The sequence below is a fragment of the Ahaetulla prasina genome, chromosome 5, assembly GCF_028640845.1.
Source record: "Ahaetulla prasina isolate Xishuangbanna chromosome 5, ASM2864084v1, whole genome shotgun sequence".
Lineage (NCBI taxonomy): Eukaryota > Metazoa > Chordata > Lepidosauria > Squamata > Colubridae > Ahaetulla > Ahaetulla prasina.
In genome coordinates, this window is record NC_080543.1 from 136,861,406 (window position 1) to 136,882,943 (window position 21,538).

General features: G+C 44.1%; 1 protein-coding gene across 9 annotated transcripts in view; it reads right to left on the reverse strand.

The window, feature by feature from the left end:
• The window catches only part of ENOX1 (ecto-NOX disulfide-thiol exchanger 1), a 550,463-nt gene that overhangs the window by 168,499 nt on the left and 360,426 nt on the right, over positions 1 to 21,538 (reverse strand). For all 9 annotated transcript variants that reach the window (XM_058185666.1, XM_058185657.1, XM_058185665.1 and 6 more), the window contains 2 exons: positions 3,621 to 3,794; positions 1,560 to 1,766 (listed from right to left, as the gene is read on the reverse strand). In XM_058185666.1, the coding sequence (XP_058041649.1) occupies positions 1,560 to 1,766; positions 3,621 to 3,794 (381 nt within the window). The remainder of the gene's footprint in view (positions 1 to 1,559; positions 1,767 to 3,620; positions 3,795 to 21,538) is intronic.

Sequence of the window (21,538 nt, forward strand, 5' to 3'; positions counted from 1 at the left end):
TATAATTTCGTAATTTTCTGTGTTAGCCTCTTAGAAGAGGGGTGTCGAACTCAAGGCCCGCAGGATGTGGTCGGATGCGGCCTGCGGGGCTGTCCTGGTCTACCCAGCGCGAAGCAGAAACATGCCAGCAGTTTGGGGAGTGGTTTCAAGATGGTCGCGCCCACCAAGTTGGCCACACCCACCCAGTCGGTCATGCCCCCGCCCTCCCCCCCTCCTGGACATCAACTACAGTCCTGATGCAGCCCTCAGTGAAATTGAGTTTGATACCCCTGTCTTAGAAGATAAAACAGAATGGATTACAGGGCTCTCCAACCTTGACAACTTTAAGCCTGGAGGACTTCAACTCCCAACAAGCAGAAGTGCTGGGCCCAGAAAGAGAAGGGCCAAAGCGGTATTTTGCACAGCGGTATTTTGCAGCTGCAGCCAGATAGTTGCCTCCCACCCCTGTGCCCGTGCCGCCACTCGTGCTGGCCACACCCAGCCCCCCCTCAGGCTTATTTTTGGAGTAGGGGTAATATTAGGCCCAGGCCCAAAAAATTAGGGTTGGGCTTATTATTGGTGTGGGTTGTGTTTTCAGAGAAACACAGTAGATAGAGGGAGGGAGGGAGGGAGGGAGGGAGGGAGAGGGAGACAGGTAGATAGGTAGGTAGGTAGGTAGGTAGATAGATAGATAGATAGATAGATAGATAGATGGATGGATGGATGGATGGATGGATGGATGGATGGATGGATGGATGGATGGATGGATGGATAGAATGATAGATAGATAGATGGATGGACAGACGGACAGATGGATAGAATGATAGATATAGATAGATAGATAGATAGATAGATAGATGATAGATAGATAGATAGATAGATAGATAGATAGATAGATGGATGGATGGATGGATGGATGGATGGATGGATGGATGGATGGATGGATGGACAGACAGATGGATAGAATGATAGATAGATAGATGGATGGACAGACGGACAGATGGATAGAATGATAGATATAGATAGATAGATAGATAGATAGATAGATAGATAGATAGATAGATAGATAGATGATAGATAGATAGATAGATAGATAGATAGATAGATAGATAGATAGATGGATGGATGGACGGATAGAATGAGATAGATAGATGATAGATAGATAGATAGATAGATAGATAGATAGATAGATAGATAGATAGATAGATAGATAGATAGATAGATATAGACGGATGGATAGATAGATAGATAGATAGATAGATAGATAGATGGATGGATGGATGGATGGATGGATGGATGGATGGATGGATGGATGGACAGACAGATGGATAGAATGATAGATAGATGGATGGATGGACAGACGGACAGATGGATAGATAGATAGATAGATAGATAGATAGATAGATAGATAGATAGATAGATAGATAGATAGATAGATAGATAGATAGATAGATGGATGGATGGATGGATGGATGGATGGATGGACAGACGGACGGACAGACGGACAGACAGACAGACAATAAAAAAGAGCATATCACACACAATACAAATGAGAGGCCAAGGAAGAAGGAGATAAATACCAGAAAGGTAAATGGCTTTATCAACCATGAATTCTTCTGAAAAACGGATGTGGCAAAAATTCTTCTTGCTTTTTCGAATGGCGGTGATGTCCCCACACTGTTCGAAGACTTCCTGAATGATTTCTTCGGTGGCGTTTTCGGGTAACCCTCCGACAAAGACAGTTTTGCATCCCGGTGGCCTCTCCCTGGTCGAAGGGGGTGGAAGGTCTAAGACAAAACGGAAGATGACACAGGTGATGGGCGGATCCAGAACCCAAGGCCCCCATGCCAGAAACTCTCCGTCTACCCTCCACACATAGGTTACTGACCGCCAACATCCACCAGAGTGGGAAGGAATCTGTCCTGATGTTATTCTGGGTCTCTTAGTTAATTTAAGGCCATTTATGCTGGAATAATTTAGCCGATCACTAAATGCCCATCGCTCACACTTTCCCACCTATATCACTCTCTTAGGCGTAAAGATATTTACTCATGTCACTAAACAGGGCTGTATTGCTATTATCCTTCTCATGTTTTCGTTTCTCATCTTTTCTCACTTTCTCATCTTACCTACTATTGGTATCTTCAGATTTATCACTTGCTGTTTGTATCATATGATTAATGATTGAGACGATGATTTATGATCTATGACCTATCACTTTGTTGTTTATATGTATACCAGTAGCTTGTGCACTGAAGATAAATTCCTTGTGTGTCCAATCACACTTGGCCAATAAAGAATTCTCTCCTCTCCTCTCCTCTCCTCTCCTCTCCTCTCCTCTTCCCTTCCCTTCCCTTCCCTCTACTCTACACCTATTCTATTCCTACTGATTCTCCTTCTCCTTCTCTTCCCTTCTCTTCTCTTCTCTTCTCTTCTCTTCTCTTATCCTCTTCTCTTCTCTTCTCTCGTCTCTACTCTACTCTACGCTACGCTACGCTACTCTACTCCTATTCTATTCCTACTCCTTCTCCTTCTCCTTCTCTTCCCTTCTCTTCTCTTCTCTTCTCTTCTCTTCTCTTATCCTCTTCTCTTCTCTTCTCTCGTCTCTACTCTACTCTACGCTACGCTACGCTACTCTACTCCTATTCTATTCCTACTCCTTCTCCTTCTCTTCTCTTCTCTTCTCTTCTCTTCTCTTCTCTTCTCTCGTCTCTACTCTACTCTACTCTACGCTACGCTACGCTACTCCTATTCTATTCCTACTCATTCTCATTCTCTTCTCTTCCACTTCTCTTCTCTTGTCTCTACTCTACTCTACTTACTCTACTCTACTGTTTGCTATTGCACTCTGCTCTGCTCTATTCTATTCTATTCTATTCTATTCTATTCTATTCTATTCTATTCTATTCTATTCTATTCTATTCTATTCTATTCATTTTGGGTCTTCCAAAGGTAACAAGGCAGCACTATTGATAAAACAGCTTCAATAAGTAATACTAAAGGAAGGAAGTGATACCAGAGTTGGTTGGTTGGTTGATTGGATGGATGGTGTCAGAGGCATCAGAATTAAAATAAGGCATACTGTAGGACATAAATTTAAAATAAAAAATGCATAAATTAAACAGATCTTGACTAGAAACCAGCAACACTAATTGCATTCTATTGCACGGGTCTCCAACCTTGGCAACTTTAAGACTTGTGGACTTCAACTCAGCTTTGCTGGCTGAGGGATTCTGGGAATTAAAGTCCACAAGTCTTAAAGTTTCCAAGGTTGGAGACCCCTGTTCTATCGTGTTGCCATGAGGTCCTCATATGTTCAGCCAAAGTTGGCAACGTAGTAATATGTAGTAATGTAGTAATATGAACTAAAAGTTGACCTGAGGGATGTTCTCGGGATTTGCCAACCACCTACAATGAACACAGAATATGGAGTAATAGGGTTGGAAGAGACCTTGGAGGTCTTCTAGTCCACCCCCTGCTCAAGCAGGAGACTCACCTTATGCATTCTCTTGCTATATTAAAATTGCAAGATCCTTTCGCCCCTTCGTTAGGTGGGCAGGGGATACGTTAATTATCAAATTAATAGATAAATCAATGATCTAGTAGTTTCACCCCTGATCAAGCTCACCAGGTTTACTTACTTGGGTTTGGAGGGAAGAGTGTGCAGCTTTTACAGTGAATAATCTCTTTGATGACTGGGACTTCGGTTGGGGGAGGCTGAGGTACGAGTCCCATTCCTGACAGCAAGGGGTTAATCGGAGCGATTCCTGTCATCATGCTGAGGTTTGGGTCAAAGCCCCTTACGCAAATCGAATCTGCAAATACAAAATATTTCATGAACTACAGAACAAGTTTTAGTTACCATCCACTGTCATCTTGCTTTGAATGGTATCTCAAATGCCTTGTTCTAAAAAAAATTAGCCACCCATGTAGAAGAGGCTGCTGCCGAAGATTGAACCAATCAATCAGAGCGGGAAGGGAACTTGGAGGTCTTCTAGTCCAACCCCCTGCTCAAGCAGGAGACCCTATACCCATGATGGTGAACCTATGCACGTGCTGGCCAGCTGATTTTCAGACTTTCTGGGCCCACCGGAAGTAGGGAAACAGGCTGTTTCCTGCCTCCGGAGGGCCTCAGGGGGTGGTGGGGAAGGCCAATTTTTCTCTCTTCCCAAGCTCCAGAGCCTTTCTAGGAGTCTGGGGAGGGTGGAAATAGTCTCCCCTTCCCCACGGAGGTCCTTCGGAGGTCAAAACAGCCGTTTGCCAACTTCTGGTCCCACGGGGGGTAGGGAAGGCTATTTTTGCCCTCCTCAGGTTCCTAGAAAGGCTCTGGAGCCTGGGGAGAGCGAAAAATGGGCCTTCCGGTCCCACCAGAAGTTGGCAAATGGGCCATTTTCGCCGTCCCCAGACTCCTAGAAAGGCTCTGTAGCCTGGGGACAGCAAAGACCAGGCCTTCCTGTCCTACCAGAAATTGGCAAATGGGCGGAGGGCCTCCCAGGGGGTGGGGAAGGCCTTTTTCCGCCCTCCCCAGACTCCTAGAGAGGCTTTGGAGCCTGGTGAAGAGAAAAATGGACCTACCGGGCCATTGCACGCTAGGGAGGAGCTTGGGGAGGGCGCATGCATGGGGGTGGAGGCACAAAGAATTATGGGTGTGGGAACATGCACATGTGACACCCCCCGCCCACTTCTCGCACGTGATGGCAAAAAGGTTACCCATCACTGCCCTCTACCATTTCAGACAGGTGGCTGTCCAGTTTTTTCTTAAAAACCTCCAGTGATGAAGCACCCACAGCTTCTGAAGGCAACTTCTGTTCCACTGGTTGATTGTCCTCACTGTTAGATGTTGTTGTTAGTTGCGAAGTCATGTCCAACCCATCGCGACCCCATGGACAACATTCCTCCAGGCCTTCCTGTCCTCTACCATCCTCTGGAATCCATTTAAGCTCACACTGACTGCTTCAGTGACTCCATCCAGCCACCTCATTCCCTGCTGTTCCCTTCTTCTTTGGCCCTCCATCGTTCCCAGCATTAGGCTCTTCTCCAGTGAGTCCTTCCTTCTCATTAGGTGGCCAAAGTATTTGAGTTTCACCTTCAGGATCTGGCCTTCTAAAATACTGCTAGATAGTTTCTCCTTAATTCCAGGTTGCTTCTCTCCTGGATTACCATCCATTGTTTCTTGTCTTGCCTTCTGGGGCTTTGGAGAACACATTGAGCCCCTCTTCTTTGAGGCAGCCCCTCAAATACTGGAATACTATTTATCAGGTCACCCCTAGCCCTTTTTTTCTCTAGACTAGACAAACCCAATTCCTGCAACCGTTCTCCCTACAGACTTTGAATAAAACTTTGAGTAACAGAATAACAGATTTGAATGGAATCTTGGAGGTCTTCTAGTCCAACCCCTTGCTCAAGCAGGAGACCCTCTACCATTTTGGACAACAGTTGTTCTACCTCTTGTCAAAAAGCTTCAGTGATGGAGCACCCACAACTTCTGGAGGCAAGTCCTTCCACCAATTACTTGTTCTCACTGTCAGGAAAATTTTCCTTAGTTCTAAGGAACTCCTTGATGAGTTTTCATCCATGGTTTCTTGTCTTGCTTTCTGGTGCTTTGAAGAATAGATTGACCCCCCCCCCCCTCATTGTGGCAGCCCCTCAAATGGTGGAAGACTGATATTATGGCTCTCCTAGTCCTTCTTTTCTCTAGACTGGCCAATCCCAGATCTTCATATGTTTTAGTCTCCAGGCCTTTAATCATCTTAGTTGCTCTTCTCTGCAGTGTTTCCAAACTCTCAGCATCTTTTCTGAGATTTTTTTTGATAACAAAATAAATCTGATAGGTCAGTTTTTCTCACCCTGTGGTCTATGGATCCCTGGGAAACTCTGATGTGGTCACAGGGGATCCACAAAGACTTGAAGAAATGCTATGATTTAAATCTTGAATTAAGTCTTGGTGGGTCGTAGCCACAAAAGGTATTTAAAGGGGGTTCCATGGTGAAGAAAAGGTGGAGAACCACTGTGATAGGTCATTCCAGCATCATTGTTCTGTCTCCTTTCCCACTTCAGACCCACAAGCTGGCCTTCAGCCAGTGGATTCACGGCTCTTATCAGTCCTGGCAGAGAAATCGCAGCTGCCTGCCAAATTTCAAACAAATGACTCACGTAGCAAGACTTTCAGCTCTTTTTGAAACGGTTCAGCTAAACTTTTGCTTCCCGTGGAGTGAGAGCAGTTCCAAAGCTCCTTATATATCCTGTGGGGTGGGGCTCCTGCCCCACCCTTCCTTTTGATGATGCCGCCTCTCTAATATTCTTGATTATTAAGCTTTATTATTATTATTATTATTATTATCATCAGCTGGGTCTGAAGGCGTAGCCTGGGGAAGGGAGGAATCAGGGGATGACGGCCTCATTATGTCCTCTGACTGGTCTGGTTCTGGCTTCTGGAGCTGAGCCAAAGGAATCGGTGCTCCCGAGGTAAGCCTTACCGGCCCTTCCCCCTCACTCTCGGAGTCACTTTCAGGCATGGGGCCAGGTTCGGGGGCTGGAGTCACAACAATCATCATCATCATCATCATCATCATCATGAAGATCGATTCTTTTCTGGAGCACAGAAAAGTCCCCTTCAGTACTTCAGATCTACTTGCTAATCAAGACAGTTGTTAAATGAGGTTTCCCCCATTTGACCATCTTTCCTGCCACCGTTGTTAAGTGAAGCACTGGGGTGGTTAAGTCAGTACAACAGTTGTTAAGCGAATCTGGCTCTCCCCATTGACTTTGCTGGTCAGAAGGTCGCAAAAGGGGGATCACTGGGGTGAAATCCAAATTTTTTTTACTACCGGTTCTGTGGGCGTGGCTTGGTGGGTGTGGTGCAGCTTGGTGGGCGTGGCAGGGGAAGGACACTGCAAAATCCCCATTCCCACCCCACTTTGGGGCCAGTCAGAGGTGGTATTTGCCGGTTCTCCAAACTACTCAAAATTTCCGCTACCGGTTCTCCTGTCAGAACCTGCTTGATTTCACCCCTGGCGTTGACCCTGCAACCGTCGTAAGTCCATGCCAGTCGCCGAGCCTCTGAATTCCGATCACATGACCACGGGGTTGCTGCAGCGGCCGTAAAGTTGTGAAAAGTGGTCATAAGGCACTGTTCTCATTTCAAACGGTCACAAAATGAACAGTTGCAAATCAAGGACCAGCCATGCAATATTGTGATGCTTCCAAGATCTTTTAAAAAATTATGATTTTTTTTTCACCTCCTTCTTTGCTTCTGGGTCTCCTGTCAACTTTGATTCAGACAAGAAGAATCCAGCCGGTCAAACCAAAGATTTTAGAGGGGAAAATATCCTCTAATATGGCAGCCCTTTGCACAGACGGTTACTTGAACTTGCAAGCCGGACGTAGCAATCCTAACAAGCAACCGCCGATCGGCCCTTTTTTCCCCTCGTGAGTTTGTCTAATCCTCCCCTCAAGTCAGCTAATTGCTTGACCCTGTAAGCGGGCTCTCTGGCATCGGGCGCTGAAGCTTACTGGGTATTGCGTGAAATTCTTCCACGGGATTCTCCTGCCAATCAGCTTCACTCTGTGACCGCAGAGATCTGGCTTCAGAACTGCTGGTATGCAATAATCCTGCAGGATGGAATTTATCTGCAGGATAGAATGCAAATTGGGATGCTGATTTGTATACTGGAAAATCTGGGGAAAGGGAGGGAGGGAGGGAGGAAGAAAGGACAGGAGGGAGGGAGGGAGCTGTAATTGAGGGAGGGAAAGAAGGAAGGAATGTAGGATGGGAGGAGGAAGGGAGGGAGGAAGGAAAGGAAGGGAGGGAGGGAGGATGGGAGAAGGAAGGAAAGTGTAATGAAAGAGGAGGGAAAGAAGGAGGGAATGTAGGATGGGAGGAGGAAGGGAGGGAGGAAGGAAAGGAAGGGAGGGAGGGAGGATGGGAGAAGGAAGGAAAGTGTAATGAAAGAGGGAGGGAAAGAAAGTAGGATGGAAGGAAGGTGTAATGGAGGGAGGGAGGGAAGGAAGGAAGGAAGGAAGGAAGGAGAGGGAGGGAGGGAAGGGAGGAGGGAGGAAGGAAGGTGTAATGGAGGGAAGGAAAGAAGGAAGGCAGGTGTAATGGATGGAGGGAGGGAGGAAGGAAGGAAAGTGTAATGAGAGGTAGGAAAAGAAGGAAGGAAGGAAGGCGTAATGGAGGGAGGGAAGGAAGGAAGGGGAGGAAGGAAGGAAGGTGTAATGAGAGAGGGAGGAAAAGAAGAAAGGTGTAATGGAAGGAAGGAAGGAAGGAAGGAAGGAAGGAAGGAAGGAAGGAAGGAAGGAAGGAAGGAAGGAAGGAGAGGCAGGCAGGCAGGCCTTGCTAACATCTTTTCTCTGATACTGGCCAATTGCAGGAATCCATCAGTGTCCTTCTGTGGATATCTGCACACAGAATAAAGAGCTGTGGGTGTGTGCTTGTGTGTCTGTTTGTGTTGCAATGCCTTCAATTATTGCATGGAACCCAAGACTTTGATCAAAGTTTCCCCTCTCCTACTTATCACCCTGTGACATGAGAAGCTTAACTTGTCAAAAGCCCCTCCTTGACCTGGGGTGTGTTTGTGTGTGTGTGTGTGTGTGTGTGTGTGTGTGTGTGTGTTGAAAAGGCCTCTTGAGAGCTCTCTTGGATGTCATCCTCCAACCTTTGTTTTAAGCCAATTGGGCGGGACGGGTGGAAAGAACATCCTTGGACCAAGTTTGAAACTTCCTCCATGGAGATCTTCCTCTGCTTAGTCTAGCTTGGTTGAGGACCTCCATCTCGGGGTGGGGTGGGGAGGAGGCCTGGGTGGACAACTTCTAAAAATCCTTCAGCTGGTCTCAAAACAGCTTCCGTCGCAAAACAGGTTCATCGTTCTTATTGATGTGTCCCACTTCGTTCGGCTAAGGAGCCGAAGGTGGGACATACGGAGATCTCTTACTCCACCCCTGTTGTCAGCGATCTCATCAGGACTTTGTGCAAAGCGTGGGCTCTTGGCGCGGGCCCTTGGCTGCCAGATGGTTAGACTTAATATTGCTTCATTACTCCCGTCATCTGGAACCATCTGCTCCGCATGTCAAGTTTCCACTTTCGACTTATGGCAGATTTCACTCTTGTGGAGAACATATCTATTTTGGCCTCCCTGTTCTCTACAAGACGTGTTTTTGGACTGCCAGATTCCGACACATGCATAGATAGGGCTGTTCCTATTTTACTGAAGATGTGCGGTGTTGAAAAACGCCCTGTTTGCGATAAGAGGCAAAAATGACAATAGCTCATCACCTGTAGGGGAAGAACAGACAGAGACTGCAGGCGGAGTCAAGCGGGGACTTAGCCTCGTTACGTCTCCACAAAGACTCCAACTCTTGAATTCTGTTGTATTCTGTACAACCTATTCTCCAAAGCACCTGAAGGCAGGACAAGAAACAACGGATAGAAACTAATCGGAGAGAGAAGCAACCTGGAATTAAGAAGAAATTTCCTGACAGTGAGGACAATTAACCGGTGGAACAGCATGCCACTAGAAGTCGTGGCTGCTCCACCACAGGAGACTTTTAAGAAGAGATTGGACAACAATTTGTCCAGAATGGTATAAGGTCTCCTGCTTGAGCAAGGGGTTGGACTAGATGAACTCTGAAGACCCTTCCAGCTCTATTCTGATTCTGGTACAGAGAATTCTAACAGGAGTATTGAGCCCAAGGACCTCTGCTGTAGATTTTTTTTTTCACTTTGCTTTTTTTTCCCATCAAATTCTTACCAGCACAGCCAATTTTTATTATACGCCCTCCCTTCTCTCTCCAACACAGAGATTACACAGTGCACAAAGATGAAACAGATGTCTCCTCTATGACACTGGAAATTATAGCTATTTTTTGTTGTTGTTGTTGTTGAAAGAATGAGAAGCTAACATTATAACTCTTGTGAGGTGGGGGGAGGGGTAATGGAAGTTGGGAGGAAAAAAAGGTTATTTCGTTTCTTGAGCCGCAATAAATTATTCCGCGAAAAGCAGTTTGCGAAAGACGAATGTTATTTGATACCATCAGTTATTCACAGGCAATTGTGGCTTGCTGGGGTGTTCCCACCAATTTGTTGTACGGTTACTGGATATCAACTCAGCAATATTTAATGATAAATATGTAGATTTTTGCATTTTGGCAGCTTAGGAATTGGAACTAAGCTACAAGAGGGAAGAAAAACAGACTTTTATCTTGTCATCAAGCCATAACGGAAACTACTTAGTTGTAGAAAACCACAAATTATTCTCCTTTAATTCTTGATATAGTCCTATAATGCCATATATTTTGAAAAATAAATTGCTACCATTTGCACCCAAGCATGAAAGCTTCTACTTCAATGACCTGGAGGTAGATAGATGTATTAGTAATTTCCACGTCTCCCATCTGCACAAAATATTTGGTGCAAGTTCTTAATTTTTCTTTATTTGATCCTTTTTCCAGTTGACTGCAAGGGCAACTATGTTAAAGATTCGAAGAAAGAAAACATGAAGTTTGTGGGGTCCTTGGTGCTCCTTAAGCTTGATTGCTTTCTTGCAGACATCTCATTACCCAACTAGGTAACATCATCAGTGCAGTCAAATATGTTTCTTTAGACTGGGCTCAAGGCAGGGTTGTCTGTCTTTGCTTTGGTAGCGATTCTTCCTCCTAGCACTGATGATGTTACCTAGCTGTGTCATAAAACATCTGCAAGAAAAAACACCAAGAGCAGAGAGAATCAAGGATCCCATAGCCTTCTCCTTCTTCTTCCTCTTCCTCTTCCTCCTCCTCCTCCTCCTCCTCCTCCTCCTCTTCTTCTTTCTGCTCCTCATCTTCCTCCTTCTCCTTCCTCTTCCTCCTCACTCTTGCCTTCCTCTCTGCACACCCTCCTTCCTCCTAGAACTGACGAAGTCACCTAGTTTGGGTCATGAAACATCTGCAAGAAAAACCACCAAGCTCAGAGAGAATCAAGAACCCCATAGCCTTCTTCTCCTTCCCCTCCTCCTCCTTCCTCCTCCTCTTCCTCCACACCCTTGCCCTCCTCTCTGCATGCTCTACTTCCTCTTAGCCTCCTCCTCCTACTTTCTCTCCATCTTCCTCCTCTTCCTTCTTCTCCTTGCCCTCGCCCTCCTCTCTGCACACCCTCCTTCCTCTTAGCTTTCTTCTCCTTCTCCTCCTACTTTCTTTCCCTCTTCCTCCTCTTCCTCCTCACTCTTGCCCTCCTCTCTGCACATCCTCCTTCCTCCCAGAACTGATGAAATCACCTAGTTTGGGTCATGAAAGGTTTGCAAGAAAAACCACCCAGCTCCGAGAGCACCAAGGACCCCTCCTTCCAACCCTGAGTTATCAATATTCTCCTTTATTGCTTCCTCTGATCTTTCAAAGCCATTTCCCTAAGTCCCGTGCCACCCTCTAAAGCTGAAAAGATTTCACTGGAAGTGAATCAATTTTTTAAAAAAAGTTTGTAATACTTAACTGCAGGGCATTAAACCTCGCCGTCCATGCAAAAAAAACACGACCATCTTCATTGCACAAAAAAACTTCAAAGGGTTCGTGGCTTGGCAAAGATTTGATTTACATCTGTGTCCTTTCTGTCAAAGTAACTGATCTACATTTGGTAATGTTCTTTTCGCCGTGTTCTTTTTCCTAACCAAAAAGCAGCTGGCGAATCAAGCCGAATAAATAAATAAATGGCTCAAAGCATATTGAACACTTTTTTTTTTTTGATCCCATTGATTTCGCCGGCATAGTTTCTAAGCGCAGATTTAAAGTCTAAGATATTCATTCCAAAGAGCTTAATTTTGGACTGATCCAAAATTAAGCCCTTAATTTTGGATCAGTCAAAATTGACTGATTCTGCCAGCACCTTTATTGTGGTCCGCCAGCAGCCTGCGGAGCTGGCAACGGAGTCGGACAGTGATGAGGCTGAAGAAGAACCTGGGCCAGTCCTGGAGGCTGGGGAAGGCCCGGATGAGGGCTCTGCGTCGGAGGCTGAGGTGGGGCCAGGGCCATTGGGGAGTGAGGTGCGGACTCCGGAGCCTCCAGAGGTTGACAGTAGTGAGACAGAGGAACAGGAGGAGCCTGTTCCTAATGCACGCATGAGAAGAGCTGCCAGAAGGCAAGAGCAGCTCAAGCAAAGAGGACGACTCAGGAGTATGGCCAAGAGACGATTGGCCCCTCCCATAAGACTTAAAACAGACCAGCAATGGCGTTTGGGCTCTTTGCCGGAAAACAACATTGGTAGCTTCATCTTATTGCATTTATTTTTGTATCAGTGTCTTCTGAACGTTTCCCAAGAAAGGGAGTTGGCCTAATTGGACCAAGGTTTGCAATAGGACTGAGGAATTTGTGTTGGGAGGAATTTGCTTTAATTTATTTATTTATTATTTATTTATTTTATTAGATTTATAGACCACCCTTCTCCCGAAGGACTCAGGGCAGTGTACAGCCAAGGTAAAAAAAGAAACAATGTACAATTAAAAGTAAATTAAAAAACTTATTATACAATTTGGCCGAAAATTAAAATGGTTAAAAATCTAAAAACCCCAGTTTAAAACTTAAATAAAATTTAAAATTCGAAATCTAGACAATTTAAGAAAGCTCCGCGCGAACAAACAAATATGTTTTCAGTTCGCGGCGAAAGGTCCGAAGGTCAGGTATTTCGCGTTAACCAGGGGGAAGTTCATTCCAAAGAGTAGGAGCCCCCACAGAGAAGGATCTTCCCCTGGGGGCCGCCAGCCGACACTTCCTGGCGGACGGCACCCTGAGAAGTCCCTCTCTGTGTGAGTGTACAGGTCGGTGGGAGGCATAAGGTAACAACAGGCGGTCCTGTAAGTAAGTTTAGTTGAACTACGCTGAGAATGAAGTAATTCTCAGCTGTTCGAATAAAGTTTGTTTGTTTTTTCAGTGACTGAGTTTCCTACTATCTACTTGGGCCTGGGTCACAACAACCTCACCTCTGTTGTCTGACCCTCCATGAAAACAAAAGAAAAAATCTCTAATTTTAGCAAATTACGAGCTGAGATTAAGTGTAATTTGTATTGTTCACAGGTGTGCATGGACATTGATGTTTGCCTAAAAACTTGATGTGGGTTTCCACTCATTCAGTGCGTAGAGCAGCTCACGGATGCATTTAATATTGATTCATATATTTTGTCAAACTTTATTGCAAAGCTCACATTAGCTTGAGGCAGAATTCAGCCTGGGAAAACACTGATGCCGTCTGCTGTTTGTTTTAATCATGAGTTTCGTGGTGTCTTATTCTGATTTTCTCTCTGCCACCAGCTGGAATGAAATGCCCCCCAAAAAGGAAGATAACTAGCATAGATGACCATCTATGGAGATGGATTGAAAAGTTTCAGGATGGGAAATGTCTATTGAGATTCTCAGTGGTCCAAGTCATGGTTGTCTCAAAGGTTCCTTTTCAAAGGGCAACTGGACTTTGTTTTTGCTTGAAGATGTTTCGCTTCTCATCCAGGAAGCTTCTTCAGTTTTGACTGAAAGGTGGAGGGTGGACGGATTTCATTTGGTCATTTGGACTCCCTGTGAGAGTCACTGAGGCCACTTGGAGGTTCATCTATCCAAGTGGCCCCAGTGACTCTCAGAGAAAGCGCTAACGACCAGATGACTGCAATGAATATAAATCCTTCCATTCTCCACCCTTCAGTCAGAACTGAAGAAGCTTCCTGGATGAGAAGCAAAACGTTTTCAAGGAAAAACAAAGCAAAACCAGTTGCCTGTTGAAATAGCACTTCTGGGATTTTTAGGGTGGAATATCTTTTTTTTTTTTTTACATCCCAGTTGATTTTGTTTTATTTTTTATTTTTTATTAAGTTTTTACCATTAAACAATTCTTATTTATGGCTTACACATGACTCTGACCATTTTTATATCCTCCTGTTAGTATTCACCTACGTTCTATACATTTATACTAATTTTACATTCTGTTTAGAGTTCTATCCCCTTTTTTTCCTTCTATTTTTGATCCAATTGTACCATTTCTCCCATATTACGTAAAAATCCGAATCCATCAATCCTTTCAATTCAAGAGTCATTTTGTCCATTTTGGTGCAGTCCAATAACATCAAAACTTCATCAAAAACATCATCAAAAAAGCACAACAAAGAATGTTCTTTCTGCGCCAACTCAGTAAGCTCAAACTGTCCAAGGAGCTGCTGATTCAGTTCTACAGAGGAATTATTGAGTCTGTCATTTGCACCTCTATAACTGTCTGGTTCGGTTCTGCAACCCAACAAGACAGACACAGACTTCAGAGGATAATTAGAACTGCAGAAAAAATAATTGCTACCAACCTGCCTTCCATGGAGGACTGCATGGAAATGCACAAATCAAGAAGAGGGCCGTGAAAATATTTACAGATCCCTCACATCCAGGACATAAACTCCTACCCTCAAAACGACGCTATAGAGCACTGCACACCAGAACAGTTTTTTCCCCGAAGGCCATCACTCTGCTAAACAAATAATTCCTTCAACACTGTCAAACTATTTACTAAATCTGCACTACTATTAATCTTCTCATCGTTCCCATCACCAATCTCTTTCCATTTATGACTGCATGACTGTAACTTTGTTGCTGGCAATCCTTATGATTTATATTGATATATTGACCATCAATTGTGTTGGAAATGTTGTACCTTGATGAACGTATCTTTTCTTTTATGTACACTGAGAGCATATGCACCAAGACAAATTCCTTGTGTGTCCAATCACACTTGGCCAATAAAAATTCTATTCTATTCTATTCTATTCTATTCTTTTTTAATTATTAACTGTTTGACTTCTCCAACATTGAGCAAAAGCCAATCTTGCTGCAGTTATCATGTGCAGAATAATATATGTTTTTTTTTATATTTCCTTTCCATTATTCCTAGAAGAAACAATTCTGGTGTATATTCTATCTTGAAGCCTGTTACTTCCTGTATCCAAGTATGTACCTTCATCCAAGGAATGTCTTATTCTACAAAATAAACTACACCAGACCAACAGATTGTTCTTCCTTTACCAGCTAAAGATGGACATAATTTGAGGAAAGCAGCCAGATGTTCCTATAAATTTAGGTGGTCGCTATCCAGGATTAAAAACTTTGGTAGGGTCAACTCCAGGCCTAAAGCATTAAGTTTCATAAATTCACAAGCTGCAAGGTGAAGGACCTTAAATGGAAAGGACACCAAAAGTGCTTTTCCAAAAGGCACCAAACTTGTTTCTTGTTGAGAGAGGACTGTTCAATGTTGACATAGATGGCCTCTTTGACCCTTCTTTCAAACCAGAGGTCTTCTCTGTCCAGAATGTGGACTGTGCTGTCTTTGTTGTGGTCCACCAGCAGCCTGCACAGCTGGCAGCGGAGTCGGACAGTGAGGAGGCTGAGGAAGAACATGGCCAGACCTGGAGTCAGGGGAAGGCCCGGATGAGGGCTCTGCGTCAGAGGCAGAGATGGGGCCAGGGCCATCTGGGAGCGATTCGCAAACTCCAGAGCCTCCAGAGGTGGACAGCAGAGAGGCAGAGGAACAGGAGAAGCCTGTTCCTAGTGCACACATGTGAAGAGCTGCCAGAAAGCAAGAGCAGCTGAAGCAAAAAGGACGACTCAGTAGTAAGGCCAGAAGATGATTGGCCACTCCTATAAGGCTTAAAAGAGCAGCAACGAGCCATTGGGTTCTTTGTGGAAAAGCAACGTTGATTCCATTGCTTCTTGTCAGCATCTCTTGAACTTTGTGGGGGTTTTGCCAAGAAAAGCCTTTGGCAGGTTGCCAAAGACATCAAAGGTTGGTGATAAGGCCACAGGACTGTTTATGAAGGATTTGTTTTGGACTAAGCTGAGAATGAATTAATTCTCCGCTGTTTTAATAAACTAAGTTTATTCAGGACTGAATTGTGTTCGATAATCACTATTTGGGCCTCGGGTCACAACAGTCTTCAAAAGAGTTGGCCCTTGTCTTTTAAATGCAGATGGACCTCTGAAACTATCCTGGTGGGTTTGGTCTCCTGTGTTATGCTATGCGCTTGAGAAGTGGCTGTTTCGTTTCCCCACTGTGTGTACACGTCCCACTGCATTGTATTGCATATATCACATTGCTTAGTTTGTGTCTGGGCGCTGGGAAAACTGAAGAAAAGATGAACCCCAAAGAAGCTTCGTTAAAGCAGATAAAGGAAGACTCCGAAAAAGTTTATATTTCTCCATCTTAACACGCTTGCCCTAACTACATACTATATATACAATACATTCTTCACACACCTTTTTTTTTAAAAAAAAAAACACCCTTTCTTTGCACAGAAACCGAAAACCTGATAAATATCTCCAAAAGAGAGCAATTACTTGTTCACAATACATTTTGGGGATCTTCAATGGAATTTAAAATAAATGGTACGGCAGAAAAGTAATCACCTCCTTAAAATGCAGCAGTTTTGACATTCCAACAGAGAACAATTTCATTATTCATTTCTCCCAGACAGAAAATCTTTTCCTTTCTAACCGAACCGCATATTTTAAGGAACACAGCTGAGATTTTGAGGTAAAAATACATTTTAGTCGGCGAGAGTTAAGTTCAGATGAGCTGCTTATACGCGAACCATATTTTAATTTCGTAACCTTCGTTTTTGTAGAAATGAAGCGAGAGAATGTTCCTCTATTCTTTCATCTTTTTGACAGGCCTCGTATTTGTCTTGTTAGCAGGCTAGCGCTACAAGGCATTATATCTCCAAATCCAAAAGGCCATTATTACTACGTATTATTAGTGGTTCTGAATTAGTGGTTTATACATGACTCACTTTCCCAGCGATTTCAATAATGTATTAATTTTACAAGCAATTAAGAACACCGCTCTCGCCTTTCGCAACACAGTTTTTTAAAAATAAAAGATCGCATCCAATTATGTCGTGAAGGTAATTTTGAGCTACGAGCTTCAAACAAAAAAAAAATAAATTAAAAATCTTCCCACCATTGACAAAACTAAGCTGCATTTCCACAATTATCCCAGCATTTCATCAGTATTAAAATAAAAGGAAATTGGTATATAAAATTATTTATTTCTGTGTATTTAATTACAGTTCGGAGCAACAAGGGGCTGTGTTTGCATGGAGCGAGGGAGATGTGTGGGAAATAAATAATAAGTATAAAATAAAATGCCGCTTAAAAGCAGTAGAATAAAACTTAATTTTTAAAAAAAACACCATTAAAAAAGCAACACAGAATATATAATTCTATGAAAAAGTGTTTTGGACCAAAGCACAATTGGGACCCGAATTTCTATCACTAAGCAAGGAAGTTACTAAGTGACTCGTGACCAATTTTGCAATCTTTTTGGCCACCATTGTTAAGCGAATAGCTGCAGTTGTTAAGTGGGTCATGAGGTCATTAAGTGAATCCAGCTTCCCCCCTGACTAGATAGGTCCCAAATGGCAATCACATGACCTTCCTTCCTTCCTTCCTTCCTTCCTCCTTCCTTCCCTCCCTCCTTCTTTTCCTTCCTCCCTTCCTCCGTCCCTCCCTTCTCCTTCCTTCCGCCCTCCCTTCCCCCCTACCTCTCTTCTTCCCTTCCCTGCGTTTCTTCTTTCTTCCCTTCTTTCAATTTCTAAATCACCTGCAATCCATAAACATTCGGCGTTGTGCAAAAACAATTGCAAAAGATATAAACGTAAAATGTCCCCAATACAAATAATACAATAGCTGCCCAAATTAAAAACAATAACTTGCAAGCAAAGTAAGCATATCCAGGCTCCTTTCTCAATAAATTAAATTGAAAGGGCCCTGTGAAGGAGCTTCTGCATTGATTCTAGAGCAGGGGTGTCAAATTCAATTTCATTGAGGGCCGCTGGGGGAGGCATGGGGTGTGGCCAGGAGATGGGAGTGGCCGGAGGTGTGGCCAGGATGGGCATGACAAGGCTCGTGTCCGGGACACCCGTGATGGCCAAGTGCTAAGGCAGAACTTCCCTGAGAACCTCCCTCACTCTCATTATAATCTCCTTCCTTCCTTCCTTCCTTCCTTCCTTCCTTCCTTCCTTCCTTCCTTCCTTCCTTCCTTCCTTTTCTTCTTTTTCCTTCTCTCTTCATTCTCCTTTGATTACCAGTATCATAGGGGCTCATCTGGCTTCTTGAGAGAAGCTCTCCCATCTTATATGGTCTATAACTAGACAATATCTGCTTAATATCCCTTATCTCATGGTAGTAACAGTGGTGGGATTCAGTTGGTTCGGACCGGTTTGGGTGAACTGATACTTGCGACCTGCAGGTGGGGCTGGGCCCGCCCGCCCACCCAACCAGGCGCTATGTCGTCCTATTTAGCCGCGTTTTTTAAGACTCGTGTATGCGGCTTAAAGCTCAGAGCTCACTACATTGCACAACCTCCTAAGGACATTGCCTCACCCTCAGAAACTTCAACCAAACTTAGCTGAAACAACCTATAGAGCCAGCTGTGACCCCTACATAACCCCTACATGGTCTGACAACAGCCAATAGAATACATGTTCTTGCACAGGAACAGGAAGCTCAAGTGCAAAGCCCAAGAGAAGATATAAAAAACCCTCACTCTCAACTCCATGTGGTTCAGCTGCCCAAAATCACCCATGTGCTTGGTGGTTCTGCTCCATCAATAAATGGATCCTCTTTCCAATCAGCCTCCAGCCTCCATTTTGTCTCCAGCGTCTTTCTCCCAGCTTGGAACGGAACAAGATGGATATTCCTTCCAACGTGACCTTTCCTGAAATCTTTGAAAAGCCTTTTCATGAACTGCTCTACCTTGAAGAACTGAACATACAAAAAACAAGAGGTGGGCTTCCCTACACGTCAACTAAATGAAATAAAGTTGCTTCTGATTTCTGTGCAAAATTTAGATGTTAAGGATTCTTCCATTTTTTTCGGTAAGGAAAAGGTTGAGAGACAATGTCTACCTCTATGTACAGATTTCGCTGGCTCTCCATTTGGATTTAAAAGGCCCAACACTGCACTTCCAATTTCTGTTTCTTGTTTTAATTACAATCGCGTGCACCTGAATCTCGAAGGCAAGCCTGATTCAAGGGCTTGTAAAATTTCACGAGATAGGACGAACCGAACCGCAGAAGGGCGAGTCAATTCAAAAACAATGAAAATGAAGCGCTAACCACATTTTTCTCCAAAGGATCATAAAGTTAGAAAGCATGAACAAAATTAACTTATGTAATAAAAATATAAACAGAAATGCTGACAAAAATGCTTCCTTATCTGAAATTCTTTAAAAACGTATCGGAGAAATGACAGCGAGCAATCTTTTCCCTCAAAATGCGGGAACAATTGAACTCTGAACCTCATCATCATATGTCATGATTTTCCCCACACGTAAACAACGGGATATGCCTGAATTGTGTTAGCAATTCAGGAATCAGCAAATGTCTTCTCATTAAATTGCTATTATAAAATCTGCAGTCTATATGTTCAGCTCAATTTCCACTCATGGGAATACTTTCCAATATTCCCTTAAAATTATAAACGAGGAATAACATGCGAGAATAAAGTGATTGATGACTTGATAAAAGATTAAACGTCGCCGCTTAGTGCTTGCATTACGGCTACTAGTTTCGCTTCCTAAAATATAAACAGAAGTATCTACAAAGTTTTTCTGCTGTATCCAACAAAAAGTATACGACGGGTTCTTTTAATGCAGGTAATCCTCAATTTATGACCAAAATTGACCAATTTATGACCAAAATGTCTAAGCAAGACATTTGTTAAGAGGGTTTTGCTCCATTTTGCAACCTTTCTTGCCACTGTTAAGTTGTTAGTAAGTGAATCAGGCTTCTTATTTGCTTGTCAGAAGGTCGCAAAAGGGGATCCCGTGATCCTGCCACCGTCATAAATATGAGTCAGTTAGCAGACATTCTGAATTTTGATCAGGTGACCATGGAGATGCTATGACAATTGCGAGTGTTAAAAACGGTCATAAGCAGAGGTGGAATTCAGGCAGTTCGTACCAGTTCAGGCGAACTGGTAGCGGCAACTGTGGATGCCCCGCCCCTCCTACCAACCCTGGCGTAATGCCAACCTATTTAGCCGTGCTTTTGAGGCTGGGCACATGTGCAGAAGATGCATGCGAAGCAAGCGTGGCTGTCGTGTCCCACTCCTCCGCTGACGGCCGGGTCAGGGAAATCCGAATCAGGCTTGCCTCTGCAGCTCTGCCCAAAGTCCTAGCAAAGTCCTCAGAGCAGGCAGGAGACCAGGAAGTGACTTCAGCAAGATAAGTTTGACTTTTGCCTGACTCAGAGACTGTCAGAAAGCAGATCCTTTATGTAGGCCATGGGGTGTGGCTCCATGACTCAGCACTTATCCAGGCCTGCCCCTCCCTTCCTTCTGTTGCCTCCGCCTATCAAGTCTTCTGACGCGAGGGTCACTCCAGTCGGCAGCTGTTGGTAATTGACCTCCCTCAGGCTCACATGCTGTGGAGGAGGGGGAGGGGTCTAGTTGCTCCGTTTGCCTGGGCATGGAGCCAGAGCTGGGGGCTGGAGATATTTCCTCCTCTTCAGCCTGTCTGGGCATGGAGCCAGGGCTGGGGCCGGGAGGCATACTAGAACATTCCTCCGTGTTCGGAAGCAGATAAGCAGGCCCCGGCTGTGGTGAGATTGGGCGAGACACAACAGTGGCATGAAGCTAGCGTGCACAGGTGCAGCAGACCGGTTGTAAGTATTTTGGAAACCCACCACTGGTCATAAGTCACTTTTTTCAGTGCTGTTGTAACTTTGAATGGTCACTATATGAACTGTTGTAAGTCAAGGACTACCTGTAACCCTCTTTATCTCAGAAGTCTATTGATGGATTGAAAGAATCTTGCAAAGTTGGGCTGGGAAGTGGCTTAACAGGCTAATGCAGCCTGTTATTAACACACAGCTGCCTGCAATTACAATTACTGCAGGCTCGAGTCCCACCAGGCCCAAGGTTGACTCAGCCTTCCATCCTTTATAAGGTAGGTAAAATGAGGACCCAGATTGTTGGGGGGGGCAATACAAGTTGACTTTGTATATAATATATAAATGGATGAAACTATTGCCTTACACAATGTAAGCCGCCCTGAGTCTTCGGAGAAGGGCGGGATATAAATTAAAAAAAAAACAAAAGTTGTCAAATTCTGCAAAACTGACCCAGATTCTCAAAATCTGGGTATTCTCGTCTGAAATTCTTCGCCGACCTCACAAAAACCAAGGTTCCTCCCGCTTTAGGGGAACATGAACAAACAGTTAATGCAGACATGAAGAAAAAAAAACCCCATATTTTTCATAACTCATATGTCTTTGTGACGCGGAACAAGCTGACCTGGGAAAGAAAGTTGAGGGTTTTTTTAAAAGCTATTTATGAACTATGCTGAACTGGCTCTCTAATTTTATCAGAGCCTTCGACAATTTTAAGAGATAATTTTGCAACATGGGTTGTTGTTTGCAACATGGAACGTTGTTTGCAACATGGAATGAAGTTTAGGCTCCAATGTTTATTTGCTGCATTTTCCGAAAGTTTATTGAAAACAATAACTTGGGCGAAGTGGAAACCTCAGCGATTTTCTTCCCCAGCCCTCCTATTCATAATGGCAATCTGAAAGAAT